Source organism: Pocillopora verrucosa, chromosome 1 (genome assembly GCF_036669915.1).
Source record: "Pocillopora verrucosa isolate sample1 chromosome 1, ASM3666991v2, whole genome shotgun sequence".
NCBI classification, from domain to species: domain Eukaryota; kingdom Metazoa; phylum Cnidaria; class Anthozoa; order Scleractinia; family Pocilloporidae; genus Pocillopora; species Pocillopora verrucosa.
The window spans coordinates 4,488,966-4,515,290 of NC_089312.1; the positions used below are offsets into that span (position 1 = coordinate 4,488,966).

General features: G+C 36.8%; 2 protein-coding genes across 2 annotated transcripts; both read right to left on the reverse strand.

Annotated features, from left to right (window-relative positions):
* Positions 1-240: 240 nt before the first annotated feature.
* On the reverse strand, positions 241-15,102 carry LOC131800195 (transcription elongation regulator 1-like). The gene is made up of 17 exons (XM_059117889.2): positions 14,872-15,102; positions 13,833-14,117; positions 13,194-13,369; positions 12,222-12,535; positions 11,214-11,411; positions 10,391-10,648; positions 10,227-10,290; positions 9,611-9,833; positions 8,352-8,560; positions 7,972-8,122; positions 5,565-5,729; positions 4,589-4,771; positions 3,834-4,013; positions 3,442-3,525; positions 3,238-3,338; positions 2,532-2,592; positions 241-1,805 (listed from the first exon to the last, which is right to left on the reverse strand). The coding sequence occupies exons 1-17, from the start codon at positions 15,097-15,099 to the stop codon at positions 1,662-1,664; spliced, it is 3,024 nt and encodes a 1,007-aa protein (XP_058973872.2). The 5' UTR covers positions 15,100-15,102; the 3' UTR covers positions 241-1,661.
* Positions 15,103-16,452: 1,350 nt separating this feature from the next.
* Positions 16,453-21,428, reverse strand: LOC131800196 (uncharacterized). The gene is given in 6 exon segments (XM_059117891.2): positions 16,453-18,280; positions 18,283-18,367; positions 18,369-18,515; positions 18,518-18,547; positions 18,550-18,644; positions 21,212-21,428. Coding segments are annotated over 6 exon segments (642 nt in total). The 3' UTR covers positions 16,453-18,212.
* Between the last annotated feature and the right edge of the window lie 4,897 nt (positions 21,429-26,325).

Here is a 26,325-nt window from a genome sequence, read left to right on the forward strand (position 1 = left end):
CTCAAGAAGTCCAATTTCTTGCTGTTTTGGGAAGACAGTTCTCAACTGTGAACTAATTATTTGGACACTAAACTCATGACAAAGACACTTCCTTGTAATAAAGCACATTAACATGATGAAAGGTTAAAGAGGTTTTCTCATAACATGGCTAGAAGTGACTGAGAAGCTGATAAATTACATTACTTGGCAGCAAGTACATTTTGAATGATTTAAGACAAAAAAAGGAAACAAAACAATCTTTTTTTCCAAAGACTTTTATTGTAAGGTCCACCCTTTTTTTTACTATCACAATCTACATGAAAGGGTGAAGATTTTTAAAAACACTACTAGATGGAATGGAAATGGTGAAAGGATAACAGAGTCTTGCATACGCTGAGAAGCAAGACCTAAGCTTAGAACACATCAATTGACTCCAAGGATCTGCTTGTTAATTCTCCCTACTAGCTTTTACACATTTCCTCTCAAATCAATTAGGAGAAATTTTTGTTAGATTAAGATAACTTCTACCTGATAAGTTTGAGTATTCTTATCACCTGTTTGTTGGATAATGTATTTATATTATATGGTGAAGTTACATGTTAATCACTTCTGGGGGGTTAACGGGTTAAAATAAAAAAACAATGAGTAAGTACCAAAATTGAAGTTCTCAGCCTAAAATACTGAGGTTCAAAATGCACTCCAAAGGATCATATAAATAATGAAGAAAAAAATGACAATACTACAGCATAATATTTTTTAGCAGCAAACATTAGTCATATCTTAATTTTTCTCACCTTAGTGGCCAAGATATGAGCATACAAGACAAAAAAGAGCTTAATCTTTCTTGCTTCCTTTTTATTTTTCAAGAAAATTTGGTAGAAATGCTGCCTAAAGAAATGTATTTTAAACTGACTGCACCATTTTATATGATTTTCCAAGATGAATGCAAAATTTACAATGTTATGGGCAAAGAGCAAAAAGGAAGGCACAATTTGTAAAAATAGCAATGCTAAACATTTCTCTCCAATCCCAGATAAATTTCAAGCTTTCAGTCTAAAAATAAAGCTTGAAAATCAATCAAAAGAGAGGTACCTCTAAACTGTCTTTAAACCATTTCTCTTTCAAAGGTAACTCAGTTTCAAAACAAGAGTAAAACCAAAAGCTGTCTTAACCATGTAACTCCCAAGATCTGATTGTTGATTGGCAAGCAACCACTAAGTATTTTCTTGGTGAAAATTATAGCTGCCATCTGTGATTTTTATAGAAGGGGAAGAATAGAAAGAGGAAGAAATTTGTACCAAAGGGGTGAGGAATAGTCAAAAAGAAGGAGAGGATGGGGTGGGGTCAATCCCCCTCTCTAAATCTAACATGATGGGTTGAATAAACAATCCCCAGCTTGTAATATAAACTCACTCTAATTTTATGAGATGCCTGCACTGTGGCCAAAGACAATCTCTGTCAAATCTTTTCTCATCAACATTTAAAAAAAAAAGGCCATAAACCAGTTAATAGAGATTTTAAAACAGAATTTCAAGGACCATAGGATAAATCAAATTTCAAAGAGTTTCATGTATTTACTGAATAAAAGTATCAAGGGTATTTTGTGATGAAATTCAGGTCAATATCATTTACTTCAAAGAGAGTAAAAGTCAGTTTTCATTGTGCAATTCTTGTGCTCTTCATTAATGCATTTTGGATCTGTTTGATGGTGCGGAAGCTGTTGGAGGAGGGGGTGGTCCAGTCCTGAACAGCTCATCAATGTAACTGTTGAGCAATCTGTTTCGTTCTTCTGGAACACATTCCAGTATCAAGTATCTTTTGTCTTTCTGCAAGGTCAGACAGGGAGGAGAAATAATGATTGATCGAAGGTAATATTCTCTCTTTGAGAACAAACTACAGTTATTATCAAACCATGTGAAGATTAATAATGATGTTGCAAAGTTCATAATTGAGACTTCAGTGACAGTCATGACTGTACCACACTTCTGACATAACAATATTTCTGTTAAGCAAAACTGTGATTACTATTCATATTGAATTAATAGCAACTTTTCAAGCAATTTAACAATAAATACATCTAAGTTCATTTCCCCTTTAAGAAAGCCTAAGAACTTATGAGCCTAGAGGGCCATAATCACTATAAAGAAGAAAGGATCCTCTATAAGGTTTTAGCAAATGATTGAGGTAACACTTCCAACAAGCTTTCTCACCACTGTACAACCTTTTTAACCATGATAAGTGATGTGATTGTACTAAACTTTCACAATCTAAGACTCTCAATCTTACATTTTCATACAAATTGATTATAGCTGTTCTCACAATCCTATCCTGACCTCTCCATAAAAACTTAAAAACTTAAATCATAGATTAGTGAAAACTACATGGCATTCTTTCACAACTTTTTTTTCCAACAATAAACAAACCCTCATGTTTATTAAACTCTCAACATACCTACAAAGGCCACCTACTTACAATGGCAGGTTTAGAAAGGGTTATACTGTGTCAAAATTAAAAGGTATCCTTTTGAATTTGAATGGATGAAGAGCACTCACCTTAAGAGTTTCTTCGATATCTTTTAGATGTTTATGAGATTCATCAATTTGTTTCTTTGTTCTGGAGAAATAAAAAAAAAAAACAGTGCTCGACCTCACTCCAGGGCATTCTCCTATGAAAATAGGTTAGCTAGGTCTGCTCAATTCAGTGCTTTTTGAGAAGAGCCTTAGGGTTGCAGAAGGTTGACAACACTGAAAATGTTTCAGTACACTTGTCACATTAGTGTGAGTCAGAGGAGCACATTATCAAGAAGGAAGCAAAAGAAGTGGGGAGGCACTGAAAGAAACTAAACAAACAATGAATGGAAAAGGAACACACATGTCACATTGTGGTCCACCTTGGGCTACATCACTGAAGTTTCCAATTGTTAACACTATACAAGAGCTCCAGTTTTACAGTATTAAATAGATCGCACCCAGGAGAAACAGTTGGTAAGGAATTCTGTTTTCCTATATGAGAGTGGTCCTACAAAGGACAGCCGTTGGTAGCAATGACTGATGTTGCAACCACCTGCACAAAAGTCATTGTCAGGGACAGAGTCTGTCTGATGAAGACTTGCACTTGGGTTGTCAAAACATCTTTCATTACTACCCACAATGGTCCTTTTAGGACTACATGTAGACCTTCAGACTGCCCAAGGAACCTCTAGTATTCCTGACTCACATTATATAGGTTGTAATATGATGAAAGTTAGCCTTCTCTTACTTGTATGTTAGTGAATGCGTTTCTTTCAGTAATTGCCGAAAGTCCCCTTTGGCATCTGCCAGTTTATCTCGCAGATATTGGTTAAACTCTTCTTCACGTTTCTGTCCAAAAAAAAATTGTGGAGTTCAAAATATGATACATATAGAGCTACAAGCAGGCTTCTTTCAAGCAAATGCATTTCTTAATCATCATCTGTTTACTTACTCTGTCCTGGCTCGAAAACTTGGAATATCTGGGGTCCTCTTTAATTAGTTTTCTAATACTTCGCCATGATGAAGTAAGGGTTAGCTGTGAAAAAAATAATCCATATCAGGGTTAAAATCTGTTTCTAGTGCCACTTTAGTTATAACTTATTAAGCTTCAACAACAGCATAATCAGTACAGGAGAATGAGAAATTTCCCCTCCCCCCTGCCACATTAAGCACCCTCCTTCCAATAAGTGCCCCTCCTTTTCGGTGGAATTGTAAAATAATTATATGAAATCAGGTACCTGTTCAAGGAAATACTGTAATTCCCAATTATACAATTTAATTCTTCCAATCTGGCTTTCAACATTTAGTGAACAGACTGGAATTAAGAGGTTCTAACTAACATACCTCATGAGTTTCATCCAATAGTTTTCTAAACTGCTCCTTTTTTCTATGGTTTAAGCTTTCTATGTGGCTTTTAAAAAGTGCTTCTTTGTCATTTTTACTCAGGGCATCAGCCATTCCCCAGCGATGGTCTTTACGCAATGTCTTTTTTGTCTCCTTCCAGCCTACATCTGCATTGCGAACCTGTAGACAGTGAAATGATATATAACAAGTTTTTTTGTGCTGGACATCTTGATCGTTTTTGTCTGTCAACTGAGAACTGAAGGTTGTTAACTTTCATTAGCTGTCAAACTCTCAGCCTTTCTCCATGCACAGGCAAAGTGACAAATTAAGGAAATAACTACAGATACAGTTAGTTGATTATTTATTCAAAGTTGGTCAAATGAGATATAAATAGACAGTTGCAGCAAAATTTGAAAAGCTGCTTTTTCAATAAATAGGCTTTAAAGTTCTGCAAACAGCTAATGAAACCTCTTAAAACCTCTTGAAACCTCAGAGTTTTAAAATTTGCTGACAAACGTATGGTTTTCTTGATTTCCAGTGGATAATAAGTTTACTATTTCACTCTATTGTGGACACTGCTCATCAATTTCTTTGAAAGAACTGACAACTTTGTTTGATTACTTCAAATGTACTCACAACCCATCATCTTCCTACTCACTTCAACCTACTGAAGCTAGTCACAGCTGCTGTGACTGTACATGCAGGTGCTAGCCCATACTTACTTTTATTACTAAAAAGATTACATTCTTCCTTACCATATCAGCTAACAATGCATTGAAATGCTGTTCAGCTTTGTCTCTGAGGTGTTGTTCCTTCTCCTTCTCTCTGGCCTTGGCAAGTTCAGCTTGACTTGCTCTGACCTCACGTTCTCGTTCCCTGAGACTTGCTTCTATTCTTTCCTGTTTTTCTTTTTCTTTTTCCTTATCTGCATTCTCTTTCTGCAGGTTGAAGAGGAGGGAGATTCTGTTTTAGGTTTGTATCAACTCTGACCAGATACTCACTCTTTACACTCTGAAGCCTGCAATGCTCCAGATTGCAATTATTACAGTTGCAGGGGCAAAATAGAAAAATCTTGTCACTAAATTTGCAGAGCAAGTGACCAATTTGGTAACCTGTGTTCAGCAAGCATGTTGCAAATTTATGGTATGAAGCGGGATGACAATTTGCATTAAATATAATGTAATATTGCACAGAATGTTCTTTCTATATTTTCTCTGGCGACCAAAATTTCATTTGTGGCACTCACACCATGATAAATGGTTGGCAAATATAGACTTTGAAAAACTTGAGTTTGTAGTCCTTTGACTTGTGGTGCTGGATTACAATTTAAGGTTTTCTGACTCCTTCCAATCCCTTCCCTCAGTTTCACTCTGGTTGATAAAGTTTTATTATCTCAAACACCTCCGGAACCACCAAAAGATGAAAAATATCACAAACTCCTTACAAAAATAAACACCCTACTGTAGAAAACCAGCACATACAACATATGACAATGATCTACAAATCAAAATTTGTAAATGTAAATTTTAATGTGCATATACTAAATAGCGATCAATAATAAATGACATCTTGGTGTTTATTTGAGATTACAGAGGCTTCTTTCTGAGATGATAAGTTGACCATATGAATTTTATTCTTAATACTTAAAGCATACTTAAAAATACTTAAAGAGGGGGCCTTTTTTAGAGTGATTAGTACACTATTCCATGCCAAAGGCCCTTAACAAATCACCTTGTAAATTTGTTCAATATGTTCCTTAAACCACTCTTCTTTCTGTGAAGAACTTTCCACCGCCTTGTAGCGAGGGTCTTTTTCTATCTTGTGACGAACCTTACGCCACTGAGCCTTATTGTCTAGTTTCTGTTCATCCAATAGTTCCTCAAAATCATTACGAATCTGTAGGAACCAAAATAACAGAAGGAAAAATTAATAATAACAAAAAGGCATCACATTTATAGTACTGCAAACCATGAGACCTTTCATCTTTTTGAAGACTACAAATAGTGAGTGAATACTTACGATGTTGATTTTCAGACATTTAAGAAAATATTAACATATTTTTTTTTTCTGTGTCTGAATGGTGAACTTTACCTAGTCATGAACTTTTAAAAAGGCAAGATTTTCTGGATGCAGGTGAAAGAAAGAATTAATCCTGTGCTTAAGTATAGAGACTTCAATTATGCAGCAAAATGGCCCTTTCCTAAATCTTTCTCAATTTTACTTTCATTTCAGTTGATACCTTCCACAGAGTACCATTTTTTAGAATTTGTGTGTTAAATAATACCTAGTGTTCTAGGAAAAAAAAAATCTCTTAAAACATGTATGCCCACATCTCTGTATCTGATAAAAGCAAATCATTTCATTAATATTCATTCCACCCTGATACAATGAAAATCTGCTTGATGAGAAAGAAATGTCTGAAATAAGAAATAATTATGCTGTTGCTGTTGTGGTTTTTCATTTCAAGGAAAAGGTTTACAGAGCATCATCTCCAAAATGTCGTTTTAAAATTACAAGCACAAATGGATGGGTAAGGAGGAAAAAGAAGGGACTTTACTTTGTTTATTTCAATCACTACAAACACCCCAAAGGAGAAAAGGTACAAAGAGGAAAAGTTTGGTTTCATCTGGTATGTGCCTATACAATATTTGTATTTCAAACTGGTACATATATGTTCTACCCCAAAGACAATACTTAAGGCAGATAATTAAAAAAAAATTTAAAAAAATAAAAAGGTCTGAAAGATCTGATCGAATGGTGCCCTAATGTATAATCCCAAGAAAGCTGATGTATTCAGTTGACTTCAGAAATAAAGTGTATTTTTGAGTGAATTCATTGTCAGTACCAGAATTCTTGTCCATCTAGTTTTGTCAAACTATTACTCTGAACTGGAAATACTTGTGATAAGAATATAACCAAGCTTACAGATGTGACTTTCAGCAAAACTGTATCCAATTGACTGGGCTCTATGACAGCACTGGAAGTTGTGACATTATTGCGCACTACACTTCAATAACATTCTTACAAGTGTACTACCCTGATAAACCCAAATACTTTGAGGTTATCCTTGAAGTACACAGGTAAGTCTTAACCAATGATATAAATGCTATGAAATGACTCAGTTACCTGGTGGGGCAGGTTTAACACTGAACAGACAGAGGATCAAAAAAGAAGCAACATAATTCACTGTAGGCCAAGGCAACCTTGCCAACTGTGTGCTGTGTTGTATTAGATGGACGGATACAAGGTTAAAACATACTGACAAGCAAAATGAAACTGCAAACAGAGGATCAAGAGACTGGGCTGGAGAATTCTAATCTCATGGGGCTTTGGGATCTATGCCACACAAAATAACCTGGAAACTAATGTGGAACAGTGATGAGCAGAATGAACACAGCTTTCAAAAAATAGGGCAGGGATAATTCATTTTGAGAAGCTAATGTCATATTAAATGCCTGAATCAAAGACTTCACAATACTTGATTCCCACACAGGCTTTTTGGAAAAGTTTGCAGGTCTGATGATCACTGAATGAATCACTTGCTAGCTCTAAGAAATTCAGACAATTTCCTGAAGTGACATCTACAATGTACCAATTAGAGTAACAACTACACAAGGATTTATGGCATCAGGAAAGAAATTAAACAAATTCCAACACCCTGTACTCTGTCAACTATTTTCAAAACATATTATTTTCATTTTTTAATCAGCCACTACATGTGCTAACCAAATATCAGACTATGAGCAGTCCCCAACTATGTTAATCAATGTTAGCATGTTGTGCAGAACTCAGGGTTCCAGGCTATGTACCAACATCAATTTTTTCAACCAGTTTTTTTTTTCAGGCTCATCCAACATACTTTGCCGAAAAAGAGGGTCTGCTCCTAGTCTTACCAGGAGAATAACATTCACACTTCACTCTAAGCAAACCCATTCTTAAATCTCACTAAAATGTCTGTTCACCCACTCTGTAAATCCAAACCTTAAGCAACATTCCCAATTGATGTTGCAGAGTTTAATTTCTTGAAAAGGCAAGACTTCACACATTCATTGTAACCTTCCACCCCGCCTGTCTCACTCACTTAAAAATTGCCACAACAACTCTCTCTCACTGGTCTCCAAAGGAGCAACTGACTAACCTTATCTTGCTTGACTCGCAGATTTTCTTTTTCCTTCTTTTTCAGCTCAGCCATAAACTCTGTAAAAAGAGTCTCTCTTTCTTTCATCTTCTCTATGCCTTTGAAGCGATCATCTTTTCCATACTTCATAGCAAACTCACTGAACGATGTTCTGAAAATATAACATGTGTCATGTACAATGTTTATGTATTGGTCATCAACAAGATGCTAATGAAATGAAAGTAGATGAAGGACTACAGCAAATTTGAAAAAGCTGGCATTCATAAGTGTCACTTTACAGTATGTCTTCTGTCAAAGGACAGAGACCTGGAAGGCAAGTTTTTCAAAATTTGCTATGACTCACAGTATACAGCTTGTAATGAAGAAATCAATAAACTTACTTTCCTGCAGTTTTAGCTTCTTCTACCAGAGCCTTAAACTCATCTTTTTTGGCCTTCAGTTTATTCTTTCTTTCTTGCCTCTCCTCATCTGCCCGTGTGCGCACAAATTTTTCAAAACACTGCTTCCGTTCTTTTTGGGTCAGCAGTAAAAATCGAGGATCAAATACAATTTTTGGCAGCTCTTTTTCCCAGGTTGAAAATGCCGACACCTACAAAAAGTAAATATTTGTGATTGTTTAATTCAGTAAAATGCTGTTGTGATTCTGTGTTTATCCAACAAGAGAGTGTGTTTTTTAAATAACACTGTAGGTGAATCTACCCAGTATCTAACAGAACACTCGCAAGAAAAAGCCATCCTTACAGTCACCTTAAAAACAATTTAGATTAAGTTTAAATCTTCTTCACAATTATCCCTGAACTCCTATGAGTGACCGAGTAAAAATTTCTTGTCACAATATCAATACAATCAAGCAAACAAATGATGTGAATAGAGACACCATAAAAACCTGTAGATAAGCCACACCCTGAATTTAGCAGCTCAAATTTTGGAAAAAATGTTTTTTGAAAGAAATCAAAAGAAATCCAAGGTCAAGTCTTGACAAGTCTTCTTCATCCACTGTTCTTTGAACGTAAACTCACTGTTAACATTGCAACAGAAAATACTTCAAAGTCTTACCCACAATTTTAGCACTTTATAATATAATGAACATTGTTTCTACCAACTTTGACAAATGATTGATCTTTTTCTGGTATTTGTTGACAGGAATTTCTTCATTCAACACAGTTTTTCCATAGACTTTTCCATTACAGCAAGAACATGAGTGGAACATTTGAAGCTTAGTAACCAGGTATTAGATCGGACGCAACATTCATGACACCTTTTTCAAATGTTCCCGCATATAAGCCGCACACTCAATTTCTAGCAACGATTTTTGGAAAAAAGGTGTGGCTTATCTGTGGGTTTTTACAGTAAATAATAATTTGGGGATCAATGCCAAATTCTCTGAACTACATGTAACATTCTCAGAATTGTGTGGCAGATAGTAAGTTGAGTGACTTATGAGGTATTGGGTATGAAAGAGAACATTAACAAGGGATTTCTTCCCTTTAATAACCATACACCACTCAGCAATGTATGTAATGAGAATATGAAATATTATCAGCATATGGTTGACATCATCTTTGGAGTACAAGGATTACATCAAAATTGTTTGTTATGTCACTGTGCTTTATAATGACAAAATTTACTGTATACCAACCCCTCTCTCTAACATCATTTCTCTGAACTCTTTCATTCTCTCCTCAAGCGAAAGCATCTTTTTCTTCTCCTGTGCAGGCACATTTCTGGTTTTTTGGACTACAGCTACAGGCTCTTCGGCTGGCGGAGCCTGTTCTTCATAGGGCTTCGATTGTGGCACATCTTCCTTGAGTTCCTCTTCTGTCATTGGTTCATCAAGTACTTCCTCACTTTGACTTGCAGTCCTAATATTAACACCAAAAGTGCTCAGCATTTGTTGTGTTTGTCTGATTCTCTTATCCCTTAGACCCCTAAGAGTGACTACTGACAGTAGCATATAATTTCTCCTTATAAATATCACCCCTAGACTGCCCAGTAAGGTCATGAGAATAAAGGAAATGATCACCAAAAGGTTGGATTGTTAAACAAATTCTCCTTGTCAGCACTGTACAAAATGTAGGGAGATGGGTACAGAGAAAATACATAATGATGTTAGGGTGTTAAGTGTCTTGAAAGCATTACCATTTCTATTCACTGTGCAAAATGGAACCTCTTATTAATGTAACATGTCATTGGTTTAAACTATTTACTAGATAATCTGTTCTTAAAGATTCTTTTAAAGAAGAGAATTTGTGAACCTTTGTTTTTTGGCTGGAGGGACTTCATCTGTATCTTCATCTGTTGGAGTCTTGTTCTCTCTCTCTAATTGTGAGCAAATCAAAACACAAACACTCAATATCAAATTTTAAATTAGTGAAAATCAAAATGAAATGTCAGTAAAATGTTTTGTAGTATCCCATACTTAATTCAGTTGACGGTTGCCTTTTAGGAGGTCCCTTGCTGACAATATCATCAACTTTATCATTGTCCTCCAGCTCTTCTGGTTTCTCCCATATGGACAGTCGCGTTGTAGGATTGAAAAAGAACATCTTTTCATCTCCAGTCCATACCACACACCAGCTTGTTCCTGGAATTAGTTGACTGGCGACAGGTTTGCTCTTGTCACCATCATCTTCCTGGCCTTCATCCTTCTTAGCTTCATCATTTTCTTTTTCTTCATCTTTTTGATGGAACAATATAGAAATGCTCAATAAATCCAATTCATAGACAAGTTATGCATAATGTTAGAAGCATGGCTGCCTGGGTATAATCCTAACTAAAACCTGTGGAGTACATTAACATTTGCACAAGTAAATAATCACTCCATGCGTTCTCACTCTGCAACCCCTTCCTGCCTCCCAACAACTGAATTAAGTCTCATGTCAAAGAGCTTTTTAAGATCTGGAATAGGAAAGAAGGGGGGGGGGTACCTCCACAAAAAAAAAAGAGCAGAAATCAAATTGCAGCATTTACTGATAGTTGCATGTCATAACTACAAGAAATGTACCTAGGAATTTCAAAATAAATGAGTATGAGCAATCTGTTGGAAAGACTACATGAAATGCAGCAGGTAGGTTAACCTGTAACAGACTTACATCCCATCCAAGGGAGGAGCAGTAATACACCTTGTTTCTTTGTGCTGTGGAAACTTGGATATTTGCTTCAATAGCACATGTACAATTTTGCTATCTAGTAGTAAGGCCTCAAGACTTAAATGAAAATGGAAAAGATTTTAATTGAGGTACCTTTCACTGTCTTGCTCTCTTCATTGTTTTCCTCATTTGCTTCACCTTCCTTGGACTTTTCCTTATCCCCAGCATTACCTTGAGAGGATGAATCTGACATGACTCCTGTACCTCCTACAGGGGGAGGCTTTTGTTGGATCCCTGGTCGAATAAGCCCAGGAAAAATTCCAGGCGGGATCATTCCTGGGGGAGGCATACCTAGACATGACGAAAAGTAATTTCATTACAACATCAAAACTGAATCAAACTTTACAGTCTTAAGAATAAGGAAAATGTTTGCCAACTAAAGAAGCTCTCTTGAATGTTAAAAAAATATCCTTGTTAGTACCAAAGAAACTGTGAAGAGAGCAACATACTGATATTAGAGCATAAAGGATGTAGCATACTTCAAACATTCAAATGACTGAGAGCCTCTCACTTTTGCAAGTACGTTTACAGGTGTAGACCTTTGTCAACGACTGAAAAACCCTTCACTTCAAGAAGAACAAAGTGATCTATATCCTTAATCTAGTTAACATGCATTTAAGAACAAAAATTTTCTTTCAAATTAGCACTCTTAATCCCCATGGTTTCGTTCCATAATTCCTCCATTTGCTCTCACATAGGGCTAACACTTGCAATGTCAGCTTTAGAATTCTTTAGAGTAACCAACTTACATTATCAATTCAGTGGACAACACCAAATTATCCTGTATTATCCCCCACGGATGCAGTACTAGTCAGTTTCTTTTGAAACTTACCCTCATTAACACCCAGAGGTATATACTGTACCTTTTGCCCCCCCCCCCCCCCCCCCCCATATCTAAGAACCATTTCATTTCTTTTTTCATTTATTTTACCAGTCATTATATGTCAAATAAAACAGACTTTGAACAATGTCTCTCAGAGCTGTGATACAGACCCAACTTGTAGGATCAAAACCTTAAGGCTTCAAGTGGTCAGCTACACCTGAAAGGGATCTGGTCAAATGTTTTGAAATATTGTACTTAATATATATATACTCAGTTACCTGGTGGAAGCATCCCTGGCATTGGAGGTAGTGGCTGGTCCATTTCCTTTGGTCTCTCCCAGGTAGACTGTAGAGTCTTGGAGTTATAGTAGTACACCCTTCCATCTCCTGCACGATGCTCAGACCAATCACTCCTAGGAGGCAGTGGCATTCCCATTGGTGGCATGGGCAGCCCTGGAGGAGGCATACCTGGGGGAGGCATACCTGTTGGCGGAAGGCGTGGTGGCATCATACCTGGAATCATTCCTGGGGGAGGCAGTCGCGGAGGTGGCATACTTGATGGGAAAGGACCAGGTGATGGCATACCAGGATTGCTGTTAACAAAATAACGTCACAAGAAGGAAGTTAAACCTCTAAGAATCAAACATGTCACACATTTAGTATTTCCTAAATGCCAGGCAAAAAAACTTGGGACAAGAATTTGGAGTTCAAACTAGACCTTCTTATTGGACACTGAAAAAAAACGAAAGCTTTCACAATGTACGCAAGCTGATTCACATATTTCACACAGATAGTAATCAGTGTTCAAATACTTGAGAGTATGGCTGTGGAACAAACTTCATGACATAACACTATGACACTGATGCATAAGAAGAACCAGTTACAACTTCATATACACTATCACCACCTGTTGTTCAGTATTAAAACTCAACAATTTCTACTGAAAACTTGATCTATAATTCTCGAATTATAGCCACAAAAAACAAAGAGTTTTTTAATAACATTTATTTTGTACATTGCAGAGGATGTTCTTGTTATTACTTTTAACCATTTGACCCCTTGCAATGATAGCATCTAATTTCTCCTTAAAACATCACCCTCATATCATACATTAAAGACATGAGAATAACAGAAATGATCACCAATTTTATGGAGCTCTTGGTTATTAAACAAATTTGCCTCGTCAGCACCTTAGGATATGTATAGAGAACAGTATGGAGGCATTGCATACACTTGTACATGTCTACTTACTTTTGTGGTGGTAGTTTATCTGCTGTTACATTAGTGCTGCCTGCTACCTGCTGTGCACCATTCTGAGTTCCCACTTGCTGTTGATTCTGCTGCGTATTAACTGTATCTCCTGGCTTTGCTTCTGGCTCTGCAGCTGGTGTTTGTTGCTGTTGCCCTTCAGGAGGAATGTTTTGTCCCTAAAGTTGGGAAGGTCAATGAAAGTTAATAAAACAAACTTCACAGATAAGTGTAGTTAAAGGCAAATCAAAAGCACATCACCCTTTATCATCTGCATGGACTGGTGTAATACCAACTCAAAAGACCTACAACCTAAGAATTGTATATCCTTTCTAAATCAATTCAGCTAACCATTTAACTTCCACAAGTAGTTGATATGTAATATCTTCTTACAATTTCAAAATATGTTCTTGCAGTCAGCATAAGATGGCAGACAAACTTATCAGTTGGAGGATTTGATCCCGATGAAAAACCAAATTTTCTTATCTAATAAATGATGATATGTACAGGAGTCAGTAAGGATAATAACCAATTTGATCTTGAGATTAAAGTGACATTGAATACAGGCAGAAGACACGACAAACAGGCAATTGAAACTTAGAGAAGGGTAATCATGACTTTTAATCAACAGAGGTAACTTACTTGAACTGGCTGCAATGTCTGCTGTCCAGATTGGGCAGGCTGTTGATTTTGCGCAGGTGGAGTAACAAGGTTTTTGGGTTTCTCCCAAGCAGACTCCCTGGTTCTTGCATTGTAATAATACACTTTTCCTTCTGAAGTCTTGTGTTCTAACCACATGTCACCATTGGTATCAATCATAGGTGGATCTTTGCCTTGAGATGGCTGCTGCTGCTGAGCCATCTGCATCGGCATTTGCTGCTGATTTGGCATCATTGGTGGCATTTGATTTGGCATCATGGGCCTTGACTAAAATTATTGATCACAAGACAAATTTTCAGACATCAAGGTAAATGAAACCAACAAATCACACCACGTCAAACACAGTGATGCTGCTCCAACAGTGCAACATTATCTCTCAGTCTCCTTACATTAGAGTTCTTTTGTATAATTCAAGGGCTAAATTTAACCCTCTGAACCCTTCCCTGTCTGTCTCATGTTAATTACTTATATTTTAACTCCGTGATTAACCTTTTACCCTTAACATCAGTATCCATACTCTCCATACTGTTCTCTATACATTTCCCAAGGTGTTGACAAAGAGAATTTGTTTAATAATCAAGATCTGCTGCAGTTGATGATCATTTCCTCGATTCTCGTGACCTCAATGTTTGATTCAAGGGTGATATTGTGAGGAGAAATAGGATGCCAGTCTCTTATAGGGGGGGGTAAAGGGTTAAGCAAAGAAATGTTTCTTGTAGGTGAGCTTTAACTGGTACAATTTACAGACAAAGGAAGCTGAAAAAATTCAGGCTTTGATGTGATTCATACCCATGCCTGCAAGATAGTAGTTGGGTACTATCACCAACTAAGCTTTGAATGAAGCCACAAGTTGGGAGCATGACAAATTCTAAAGGGTTTCTGATCACTTTTAAATGAAATAAATAATACATGTATGTTATCATTATAATTACTGTTAATTAATATTGCTTATTTCATTTGATTGAGTTGGAATAACCAGTGCAAAAAAATGAGCTTAGGATGAAGTGATAAAAAGAAAAACCTGCATATTTGGCAACATGGGAGCATTGCCCAGAGGTCCTCCAAAAGGCGGTCTTGTATTGTTCATCATATTCCTTGGATCAAACGGTCCCCTCATAAAACCTCCAGGTGGTTGACCCAATAAAGACCCTCTGGGACCTTGCCCTGTGGGTCCACGAGGTGGGGGTCCTCTCACATTTGGTGGGACAGCCCTCTGGGCCATCAAAGGAGGGGGCATACTGTGCCTCATGGCTGATCTAAAATGAAACAAAAAGTGTTTAATTAAAAATTTAAATATATGTGACCTGAAAGTTGTTTAGCCAAATCTTTTTAATCCTACAAAGTAAGAGTACAAAAACCAGGAGACCACAGCTGAAAATTCAATTAGAGTGGTTTTTTTAAGGGGGGAAGGGAAGGGGAGTTAAAGATCACACTAAGTAACTCAGGATTTCAGTCTACCACCAATTTAAACATGCACATCTAATTCTGTAAAAACTCATGACTCTGCTTGACCCCTTAAATCCCAGAAATGATCAACATTTAACTTCTTCCCAATATTACCCATATATCATCTAGCAAACAGGTTATGAGAATGAGCAAACTTATGATCTAAAACAAAATTACCATATTAAATTGGTTTACAACAAAATGTGTTGTAGCTAGGGGGGGGGGGGGGAGAAACAACAATTGGATTTTTAAGATTCCTGATAAATGGAAATGTCCACTCCACTGGCAGTTACTTACCTCATGGATATACAGCACTGTGAGTCTAAGAGATACATTCAAGTGAACATATTGCCAAAATTGAATGAAGTTTTCCCATTCATCTGCATCACGCATGTTTTGACAACAGTTAAAAACACATGGCATGAATTTCTAATTTCTTTGCAACCGCAACCATTAAATACACCTTAACTATGTAGAATCTAGATATACCTGACTCAAGCTTGATTTACAATGTAAAACAACTAAAATTTATGTGGACAATGCGTGCTCCACAAATTTCCTGCTGTTCTCAGTATTTTCATCGTCGCTATTACGCGTGCAGATGAGAACTGAGAAACTCACCTGTTATTTTAAAAGTCAGTTAGACTCGGATCACAGAGAAAATCTGCAATGAAGTAGCTCAAAATTCACAAGTTAATTCTTAATGAAAAAGCAAATCATCAGCCGCCATATTTTTTCCCATAGTGCACGAGGATTTAGGCAGAAAGCCCGGATAGAGAAGCTCGTTCCAGGTCACGCGGTGTCCATTTTGAAACGCAAGATGACGATAACGGCTTAATGGGAATTACTTTGTAAGTACAGAAATTAATTGTGGTTGATATGGACAGTTTTCTCAATTTATGATTAAAGAACGAGAGAAATCTTTCTGCTCTTTCAAACTTCAGGAAGATTTCCATATTACTCTGCACTGTTCTTTGAAAACGCTTTTGTCCCCGAGGTTAATCTGTCATTTCTGTTGCTTTTCTCGGTAAAATTTCCGCACAGCCCCATACTACATTATGCGTTTCAGTTCTTGGATAGAGAAAACAATGACAAAAGCAATACATAGCCTTTGGAAAAACAGATTTGTTTTTACAATAGTACGGGGCTGTGCGGAAATTTTACCCTATGTATTTTGTAAGTCTACCTCATTTAAACTTTAACCCACTAGAAGTGACTAAAAATGAACTTCGTTTTACAATATCATCACTTTTTCAAGCAGGTGACAATATTGTTTGCTTAGGTACCAAATTCTTAAAAATTTAAGTCCCAGAGATGTTTGACTTACAGTGAGGGGAATTACATGAGATCTTGAATTTAAGAGGCTAGGGTAAAAAATTATTACACTCTACTCAGACTTCCATCAGTAACATAACATAACAAACAAATTTTAAATTTAATGATTCATTTCCTATTATCAAACTTGCATCAGAAACATATTATAACAAACATATGTAAAATTTATTAATAATTCATCCCTTTTATCTATTAAAACTCTTTAATAGACTGAAATAAACTAATAAATTCTACTTTTGCGACAACTTTGTTTCCTGTGGTCATGATTTTGGGAAAAGACTGAAAAATGATTTTGTTTACAAATTAAAAGTTAGTTTTATCTGATGAATCCATTAATGTCACTTGGAATACATGAATAGAATACCTATAATTATTTGGCAATTTTAGAATGTAGACTCACTAAATATACAAAATTTAAATTTGATCCTGTCCTTGCTGTATTTTTTGCTCCACTTTATGGCAAAGTGAAAAAAATATTCTTATTGTGTCAGGTTGAGGATTTTTTCCACCAAATTAAACCCTAGGAAATACAGCTGTAGCAAAAAAGACAACAGATGCCTTATTTAATGTGGTTATAATTATAATAAATGAACATGAATCTAATTATCTTCTTTCAAGATGTGAAGTCACTTTCAGTTCTAGAGTCAAGCTATTATTGCGAATTGTGACACGTCAACTGTCTTACAGCCAATCTTCCCCAGGCATTAATCAACAGAGCTCTCATATCATATTGCTTTTACTGCCAAAAATCCATCAATTTCAATCACTTACACGAGAGAAGTATTTTAAGAAGATCTCTAAGACAAGGATAATCAATTACTAGGTACTGTACCTTGAAAATATTTTAAATTATACACATTTAACCTTGTGGTTTAAAAACTAATCCAAACTCTAAAATAATGACTTGAACATGAACAGCGATAAATTACTGTAGAATATTGGATATTCTACTGAGGAAAAAAGAAGGTTCTTTGAACTACATTACTCTCCAGTTAGCTTGGCTTTGTATTTCAGTGTAATTTTCAAGGACTTTGTTTTATGAATTTCGAACAAATTGTTAAAGGCATCTCTAAAAAAAAACCGTTTTGGAAGGAAGGAGTATAAGACATCTTAGTAGATAGTTTACAGTACTCAACATAAAGAATAAAGGAATGAATTAATGTCAGATTTCTGCAAACTGTCCCAACTCTCATTATAGGCTTCTATATTTGCCACTCTGGAAAACTTTCTTTAACATGCAAGCCATCTGCTCATACATTTTAATTACCTAGACCAAGAACAGCCTTGTCTATCCCTGACGTATACTGTTAAATCTGTTGTTCATGGCTGCCATCACCAAAACAGTATTTTAATCGACAATAACTACAAATATTTAACCCTCCAACCAAGAAAGAATGTCCTCCTACAATATCCATACAATCTCAAGCAGACAACTGATTAAAATAAAGAGAAATATCAATTAGGGGACTACAAGTTGATCCAATACCAAATTCTCTAAACTAATATCACAAGACTGTATGGGAGACAGTAGGGAGAATTACTTAGGAGATCTTGGGAATTAAAGGGTTAAGACTCTAGTTACTACAGCCACCACTTTTCCTTCTCATTTCCATCTCCTGATCGAATTCCACGATCAAGATTATCCCCAACACAAATGCCCTTTGCTCTGTCTGAGTGTCTTTAACATGTTTATTTACCAGCTCAGCAAGCATTGTGAAAGCCTCGGTGACGTTTAAAAGAATCTTTAGCACTTGTCTCTATGAAAGGCATGTCATTACGAGCAGCCCACTCTGCACCACTTTCGGTGGAAACTTGACGATGTGAATTAAGGTCTGTCTTGTTGCCGACCAGAATCATCAAGACTCCTTGATTGGCGTATGTTTTCCTACCTCATTCAGCCATTTATTGAGGTTTAGAGAAAGTTTCTTTTCCTTGCAATATCATAGACTATCATAACCCCATGTGCTCCTCTGTAGTATGAGGATGTTATTGTTTTAAATCTTTCTTGGCCAGCTGCAACAAAATAAATATTAATTATTATTAGATGTTTCTGGTGTGTAGCATCGCTGAGGATTTTCATGAGTTGTGCCTACTTTTGTTTAGTCTGCAGGGTGAGCCAAAATACTTTCAATGAGTAAAAGTACTAAGCAATTTCACACATCAAAATGTTTAATAAGTTATTTATTATCTAACTGCTGCTAAGTGTTTCTGCTCATTTCTCAGAAGGCCAGAAAAAGCAAAGGGGTTAGAGAAACATGGCAGATGTAGCAAACTAGTTAAAACAGATTTTTTTTTTTTACAGTACAAAAATAACGAACTGTACGATAGCAAGAGAAGATTTGTACTTGATTCACACATTATTTGCTCTCCACTTTGTGCAGTTGTATAAAACATCAGAGTACTGACTCCCAATTAAATATCAAGACAAAACTTCTGAATTATTGGTTCAATTTTGTGTTTTTTTTCTTATGTGTTAACAAAATTTTAAGTATCCAAACCAAAAATATGAAATGTTGGTGGAATAAGATTACACAATAAGCTCATTTATTCAAACACTTTGATTAGTTCTAAATAATGATCTTTTGGAGGACAGACACAGATAACATCACCATAAACATCTTCAGCTCTTTTTTTAAAGAAATATGAATAGATTCCATGTTGTTATCAGTCTGTACAGCAATAGACCACAGTAGAGGTCAAATGTGATGAGGAACATCCGTGATACACTCAGCTGCTCCTTGTGTGCCACTTTTTAGTCCTACCTGCATTTTGATCTATAACTGATTCAACACATGGTAAGATAGAATCCATTTGTCACTTTGAAACATGGAACTACTGTGCCCATGTATATTTATGATTTGTTTTTCTTTAGAGTAACACAGGGTCTTGGGTAGCAAGAACAGTTTAAGAATTTTGAACTTGAATTTTGCAGGTTTTACCTTGATTTATGTAGACTGAAAGTCTTGCTTTAACCTCAAGGCCCAATCCATTTTAAAAATCCTCAAATTATTGCGATCAATGTGCAAATTGCCATGACAATTTCTATACTTACTAAAAACCACTGTGGCATTGTACCAAAATCAAAAGAAACACCTGACCTTGCTTTCATTTTTAGACAAATAGCCAAGACGTAGCCTTCACCAGAATGACAAATTTTTCCTGTCATTTAAGGACACCAACAAACTCCCACACAGCCAAAATGTTTTAGAAACAATCCTTTAAGTGCCATAAATTTCCTTTTGTAAGTTGATAGCCTAGTGTCCTCTTATGCATAATTGTTCAAGAACTGCTTATTATTCACTAATATTTACCATCCATTGACGCACATTGTCCCGATGATCCATCAGATGACGAGAAAATATCACATTTGATTGCACGTAAAAGCCCAAATGGCTTATTTCTGCCGGTGCCTCGTCTTAACGATCTCAATTTTCTGTTCATACTTGAACTAAGATTTCCCCAGTTCTATCCAGACTTCTTACAAATGTCCTGTCTGATTTTTACTAAGACCAAATATTCACAATATAACTTTTGATATATGCCAGCCTGTCTGTGAATCACATTTCTGACAACTGTTATCGTAGTTTCATATGCATGAGAAAACATGCAAAATATTTTTCTGGGTTCGATTCCGAACGTAGAGGACTTGAATCACCCTTCGTTTTTCCACTATAAATCCGACATTTTTTGTAGATTATCCTTTTTTTTCTTCCAAATGCAATCAATCAATTTGCTTTCTTTCTCATTTAGGGATTAGAGGCGACGGTACAAAAAATAATAAATTTATCGTTGTTAATACCAAGAGTACGTACGAATTTACATTTTCCCACTAATTGGCACAGGGACGGAGCGCAGATTTCAACGGATAATGAAGATCGAATATTTCGGTGTTGTTTACCCTTCGCGCAAATTGATCGAGGTCTAGAAATATTCATGGCTTCTAGTTTACTCTTCAGGAAATCTTTTGTTTTACAAGGAAGTCAAACACTCGCGCACAATACAGTTTCCTGTGTTTATCAACACCAGCAATCTGTAAATTTCGTACCGTGAATACGTAATGTGTGCAAAATTAAATAATTCTCATAGAATTTGACCGATCAGCATTGTTTTTCTTAAGCGCGCAACGTGATCTTTTAATCAATTTACTTTCGGTTTACGAAAAGAAAAACGCAAACAACAAATCTGTACGTCAGTTCTTTTAACAACATCTTCAGGGTGCCACAGAATTGCTATTAAAAATGCAAACAGTTTTGTGCGAAGGATGCTGAAAATTGGCGTGCTTCTTAAAGTAGTTTAAAAGCGCTGGTCGATTTTCTCCCGCAATCTTGTACAGTGAAAGATAAAAGGGCTGACTGTCGATCGTTAACAACAAGCAATGTTCTTGAATTTCAAGCAACAACTCGGAAGCCATTAATTTTTCAAGAGAACAAACACAGCGAAACAAAGACATCATGTTGAAACGAAGCCCTAGAGGAAATTTCAGGTACATATTTACCCTTGGATTTAAAAGTTGGGAAAAAAATTGTCAGTTATGTATTCTACCGTATAAAATTTCACCGCCATACGCAATATCCACTTACCAGTGTCCCAAACTTGAAGACGAATTCTTTTCCCATTAAGCTTGATGGTTTTTATTTTAAAATCTACTCCAATTGTGTTAAGGTATGCCTCTCTGTGGGCGAAATCAACATAACGAAGAAGAAGACACGATTTTCCCACGCCAGAATCGCCGATCATCAGAACTTTGAATAAATAATCATACTGAAGTTGTAAGTCCACAAGCAAATCCGAATCCATGGTGGCAAGAAATCAAGATCCCCGCGGAAAGTAACGAAGAATCTGATGACCACAGTCAAGGAACGAGTCTCATCACTTGAACAGGCGAATTTTACTCTACACGCGAACGTAAACGCTGTTGTTCGTTAGGCAAATTGAAATTGAATCAATCAGCTGGAAGAGTCACAGAGTTCTTATTTTATCTCTGTACGTTGGGAACCTGGGTCGGGATTTATTATTTAAACTTTGGATCGGACTTTGAGCAAAGGATAGGGAACAATCCTCTGTTTTTAAAGAAAGATGTTTTTCATCTTGTCACGAGCGTGGGACAAAGAAAAATTCTGAGTCCCCATTAGGAATCGAATTCCTCAGACTTTCGGATTCCGCGCTCCGATGCTCCTTCCACTGAGCCACAGAGACTCAACGGTAAGCGAGGTCTCCGGTCTATGACCAACTTCATATGACACGCGTCCTGCAAACTGTTAGGATCAGTAATGTCAATAGCGTAATGTTTAAAGAAAGAAATAAGGAGAGATGGTAAGTTTTGAGCTCGGTAAAGAAATATAGAAAATGTTTTTTGTCTTGTTACGAGCGTGGGACAAAGAAGAAATTCTCTGTTTGTTCAGTGTTAGTGGCCTACTTCTTTGACGATGTCAAGGAATTTATTGGTGAAGTATCTTTTTTAATGCTAGAACCGTCTTTGATTTGTGTCTCAGCACGAAAAAATCCCAAAATTAAAACTCAGGTCTACTAAGGAGCGCATAGGGGACTGGGCGGAGGATTTTGGTTGTGTTACACGATAATTTACCTTGCCGTTCCCCCTCCCCTCAAAAAAATAAAAAAAATCCAAAACAAAACAAAAAAACAAAAAAACAAGACAAACAATTAATATTAGTAATTATAATAATAATATTTATCTGTAGTATCCAAATGAACACACCTCATTTCGCAGTTCTCTCCATACCCAGGTCCCCTTTGTACCCTGGCTGGACGAGTTGCTGCCGGCGGGGGCTACTCGGCTCGAGGGACAGACTTAATTTTTTGTTCGTTTTTTTTCTTCTGTTGGCTTAAAAATACGCCAGACCCGCAGAAGGGTAAGTCGAACACAGACTGGTATTTGGCTAAAAAATATCTAGAAATATTTAAGAGCTAAGAAACCAGGTCAAAAAAGAAAAAAACTCCAAGACGTCTGAAAATTAATCGGACTTTAAAAGCAGGAGGAATTATACTTCAGTGTAAACATCACGTAATTGTTTTACCCTAGTGTTTTTTGATGATGTCGGTAGAAAAATATTCGTAGTCTTTCTGTTTAAATAATATTTATCATATTACTGATTGGGTAGGTCAGGTTGTTCAAAGGATGGGAAATCGCTATCCACTAAGTAAATCCTTTATCCTATGGATAGCGCAACGCGTTGTGTCAAAACCTTATCCGCTGCCATACGGATTTTTCCGGATTGATAACATTATTAGCCTTTTGAGAAATTGGACTCTGAATTAACTTAACAGCAAGGGAGATTGAAATATCAAGAAAGCAGAAAGAAGTTTAATTGAACGCATTATCACCCTTAATCTTTTTATCGCATTCATAAAATACTTTTAGACACCCTTATCACATAACAAGGTAAACATTTGCGGGCAAACTTAAGATTTTGGTTCTTAAGACACTGATAGCTTGAAAAATGACTAAAAATTGCGACGGATGCAATGTTTCGAGTATCATGTCGACATCACTTGCACTCTCTGTGAAGAAATGCGAGACGAGCTAACTTCAGTTGTTTTTCGATTACATTGAATCAATTTCATGCTAAAAAAATTACAAAAACATGAAATCAATAAGTGTCTTTTTAGCTGAGAACGCAAGAAAATACAAAAAAATTGGAATCATTAAATGTCATTTTAGCTGAGAAATATTGACGCTAAAGGTACCCTAAAATATTCAAACAAACACTGGCAAATCGAAGCAAATAAATAAACTGTGGCACTAGAGATATGCTCTGATATGTAAAAGCCAACTCCAAAACTAATTCTTTCGAGCTTGTACGTGAATATGAAAGACTCAATCTATTTGAATGTTAGGCGGTTTGGTTAAGAAACTAGGGCGTTTTTTTTTGGGTTTGGAATGTGCGCAATAGTAGAAAACACTACCGATTATGAATTAAGGTCGACATCCCGAAAAATTCCAAGGATAGCTGAAGGTATTAAACTGAATACTTATGGATTAACTTCAGGCTCGGAAAACGTAGGATGTGCGAGTGTTAAGAATACGGCATTGGTTTTCTTAGACCTATTACGTAGGGCAGAATGAAGCAAAGTGCTAGTTAATCTGGGATTACTTTGGACCGCTGTTCCTGAAGCGATTAGTGCCTTCACAAAGGTCAAATTAAGGACATGCAATCACCAACAAGATCGAAGTCCAATGGTTTACAAATTGCCAGATCTAGTTTTCCATCGGATCCACCAACTTTCCAGTGTCGTACAAGATATCCACTATAACGCCTCCTTGGGTATCATCTGGCCCTTCTGACGTGAAGGCAAATTCTGTAGTTTTGTTGTACGCAGATGATCTCGTTCAAGTAGGCGCGGGAAATAAGCCGGTCGATAACACTGTGACAGCTGACCACTCGTGCATAGACGGCGATGGGCCATTTTGATCGGTTGAGCCCTTGGTCCTAACCTCTCGTGAGGTGCGTCATAGGAAAGGGACTTGTCGGGCTTCGACGTTGTTTGTGGTGTTGGGTGCAGTTGATTCAGTAGGTTGCGGGAAATTTTGCTGTTCCGGCGGTCTCTTCGTGATTTGCTTGATAGCGCTTGGTGAATGCTACCGTGGGTTTGCCAGATTGTATCTCTAGTTCTCTGGTTGTCCTCGGTGTGAATGCTTGATGATATGAGTGCATCTTTGGGGCTTGTTATGTTAGCGGTGAGCGTGGAATTAGTGGACGCCAGCTTCGATACAGCTTAGAAAGACACTGGTTGTTGCCACCGCTGAAATCAGTCATTTTCTAACATCTGTCTGTGAAGGACAAAAATTAATGGCATTCTCTTAATACTGCCGCAATTACACTATCCGTAACATAACAAATTATACTGCAGGTATTGTAAACCCCTAAAAAATATTTGAAACCGGAAAAGGTTGGGCGAAAAACAACTTCTATTTATCTTATTAATAAAGTTTCGAGAGCGGATACGAGGATTGAGCTCTTTCTCAGGAGCGTGCAACATCGAACGTGTCAGGATCGGTGAAAACTCATGCTTGTCAAATTTGCCATCGGATACTCTGAGCTGCACAGAAATCGTCAAAAAGTTAGGCTCCGGGCCTTATACTGGATCCCTGTATGCCGAGCGGCCTCAAACATATTCTGCTTAAATAACGCTTGTAGACAGCGTTTTGCTGTGGAGGTTAGAAGCATGGTGTGCTTAGTGCGCTTTTTCTTATAGGATGAAGTCAAAAACGTGATGAAAAAAATAGGAGAGATACAGCGTATTTCATACCTTGGCACTTCACTCTCTTTTTTTGACCTGAGACTCTTTACCTAGCTTTAGGAGTCCTCTTCAGTGTCTCAGTGCCGAGAAAACGTATATGGAACGTGCTTCGTTAGTCTTTGATTAATGTTCTAAGTCGTAACCCAACATTTTTGAACGTTTGCCATCCAATAAACATTTTTCCGACAATCCAGTTTTTTTTTTTTTTCTGGCGAATTGAATTTCATGCACGCCAACCAGTGCTGTTTTGCTCCCCGAAACAACAGTGCGTTTAGAGACAGAAAATTGATATGAATTATTCTGAAGAATACGAATCATGGTTACTCTTTAAAATATAGTTTTGAGTAAAAAACTTATAAAGAAGGAAATTCCTGAAAACCTCGAACATTGTGAGAAAGGATTTTCAACGGTATGACCACGGGACCCGTCGTTCTGTACCCTAGATGGGATGGAACTCATGTCTTGTTTGGAGCGGACGAGTTTTGCTCGACTTAGAAGAGGAACTTGACCAGAGCAGAAATTAGCCTTGAGGAAATTCTCACGGGACGACTCTTAGGGACTTGAAACTTGAAAGGGCTTGGTTTTCACTAGTCGAGGTAAATTGTAAATCGTACCTTGATCCCGATCGCCTCAGACATGCAACTGCAGCACATTTACGCAGTCTCCAAACATCATTGCATTATGTAAGAACGTTGAAAGAGAGCCAATTAGGACCAATTTGTAAGCTTTCGACGTACTCAGTTATGTTACCTACAGGTATATCGATAACGTTTGTTTGCTTAGGAGCAGGTTAGTTTCTGTTTTAAGCGCTGATTGCAAATATTAGCGCGATACTTCTACGGGCTCGTAATGATGTGAATTTCAAGAGAAAGTAATTTTCCTATTTTAAGCCAGATCCAAACTACGATTTTCATCCTTACAACTGGTGTTGCCTCGAACAAACCGATTGCTACTGTGAGAGTTACACAAAATTGGAATTTGACATTTTCTTGTCCAAAGCTCTTCGGTATTTGCTTCATAAAACACTTGGCAACAAGCCAAAAAAATCAGCTTATATGAATGAAACTCAACATATTGTCACAATGAATGCTGCATTCGCCGTTATAAGGTAAAGAACTTTACTTATTTAACGTGATGCTTTTTTGTTGTACCTATTCAAGCGTGCGAAGTCGTAAGATTTTTTTTTTATTTTACTCGGAGTCCTAACTTTGATCAGAAAACACGAAATTTCTTTTTCTGTAATTCCTTTTTATCGTTTTTCCATCTGAAATAAAAGCGTTTTAGGGCGCTGAATTGGGATATACAGCCAGCTGATTTTAAGCGCATCGATTTTTCGTGCCTTTTTCTGTCCCATGAAAAATTGAATTTATTTTAAAAGACTTAGACCTGGTTACGAAATCGAACACAGAACTTTACTGTGAAAATTATAACAGCT

Coding starts and splice junctions, on each gene's coding strand:
- LOC131800195 (XM_059117889.2), bottom strand. CDS start 15,099: ATGAGGCACAGTATGCCCCCTCCTTTGATGGCCCAGAGGGCTGTCCCA. Junction 10,649..11,213: donor AGAGAGCAAGACAGTGAAAG/GTACCTCAATTA, acceptor TCCATCAAAAAG/ATGAAGAAAAAGAAAATGAT. Junction 3,339..3,441: donor AGTTTTCGAGCCAGGACAGA/GTAAGTAAACAG, acceptor TTTTTTGGACAG/AAACGTGAAGAAGAGTTTAA.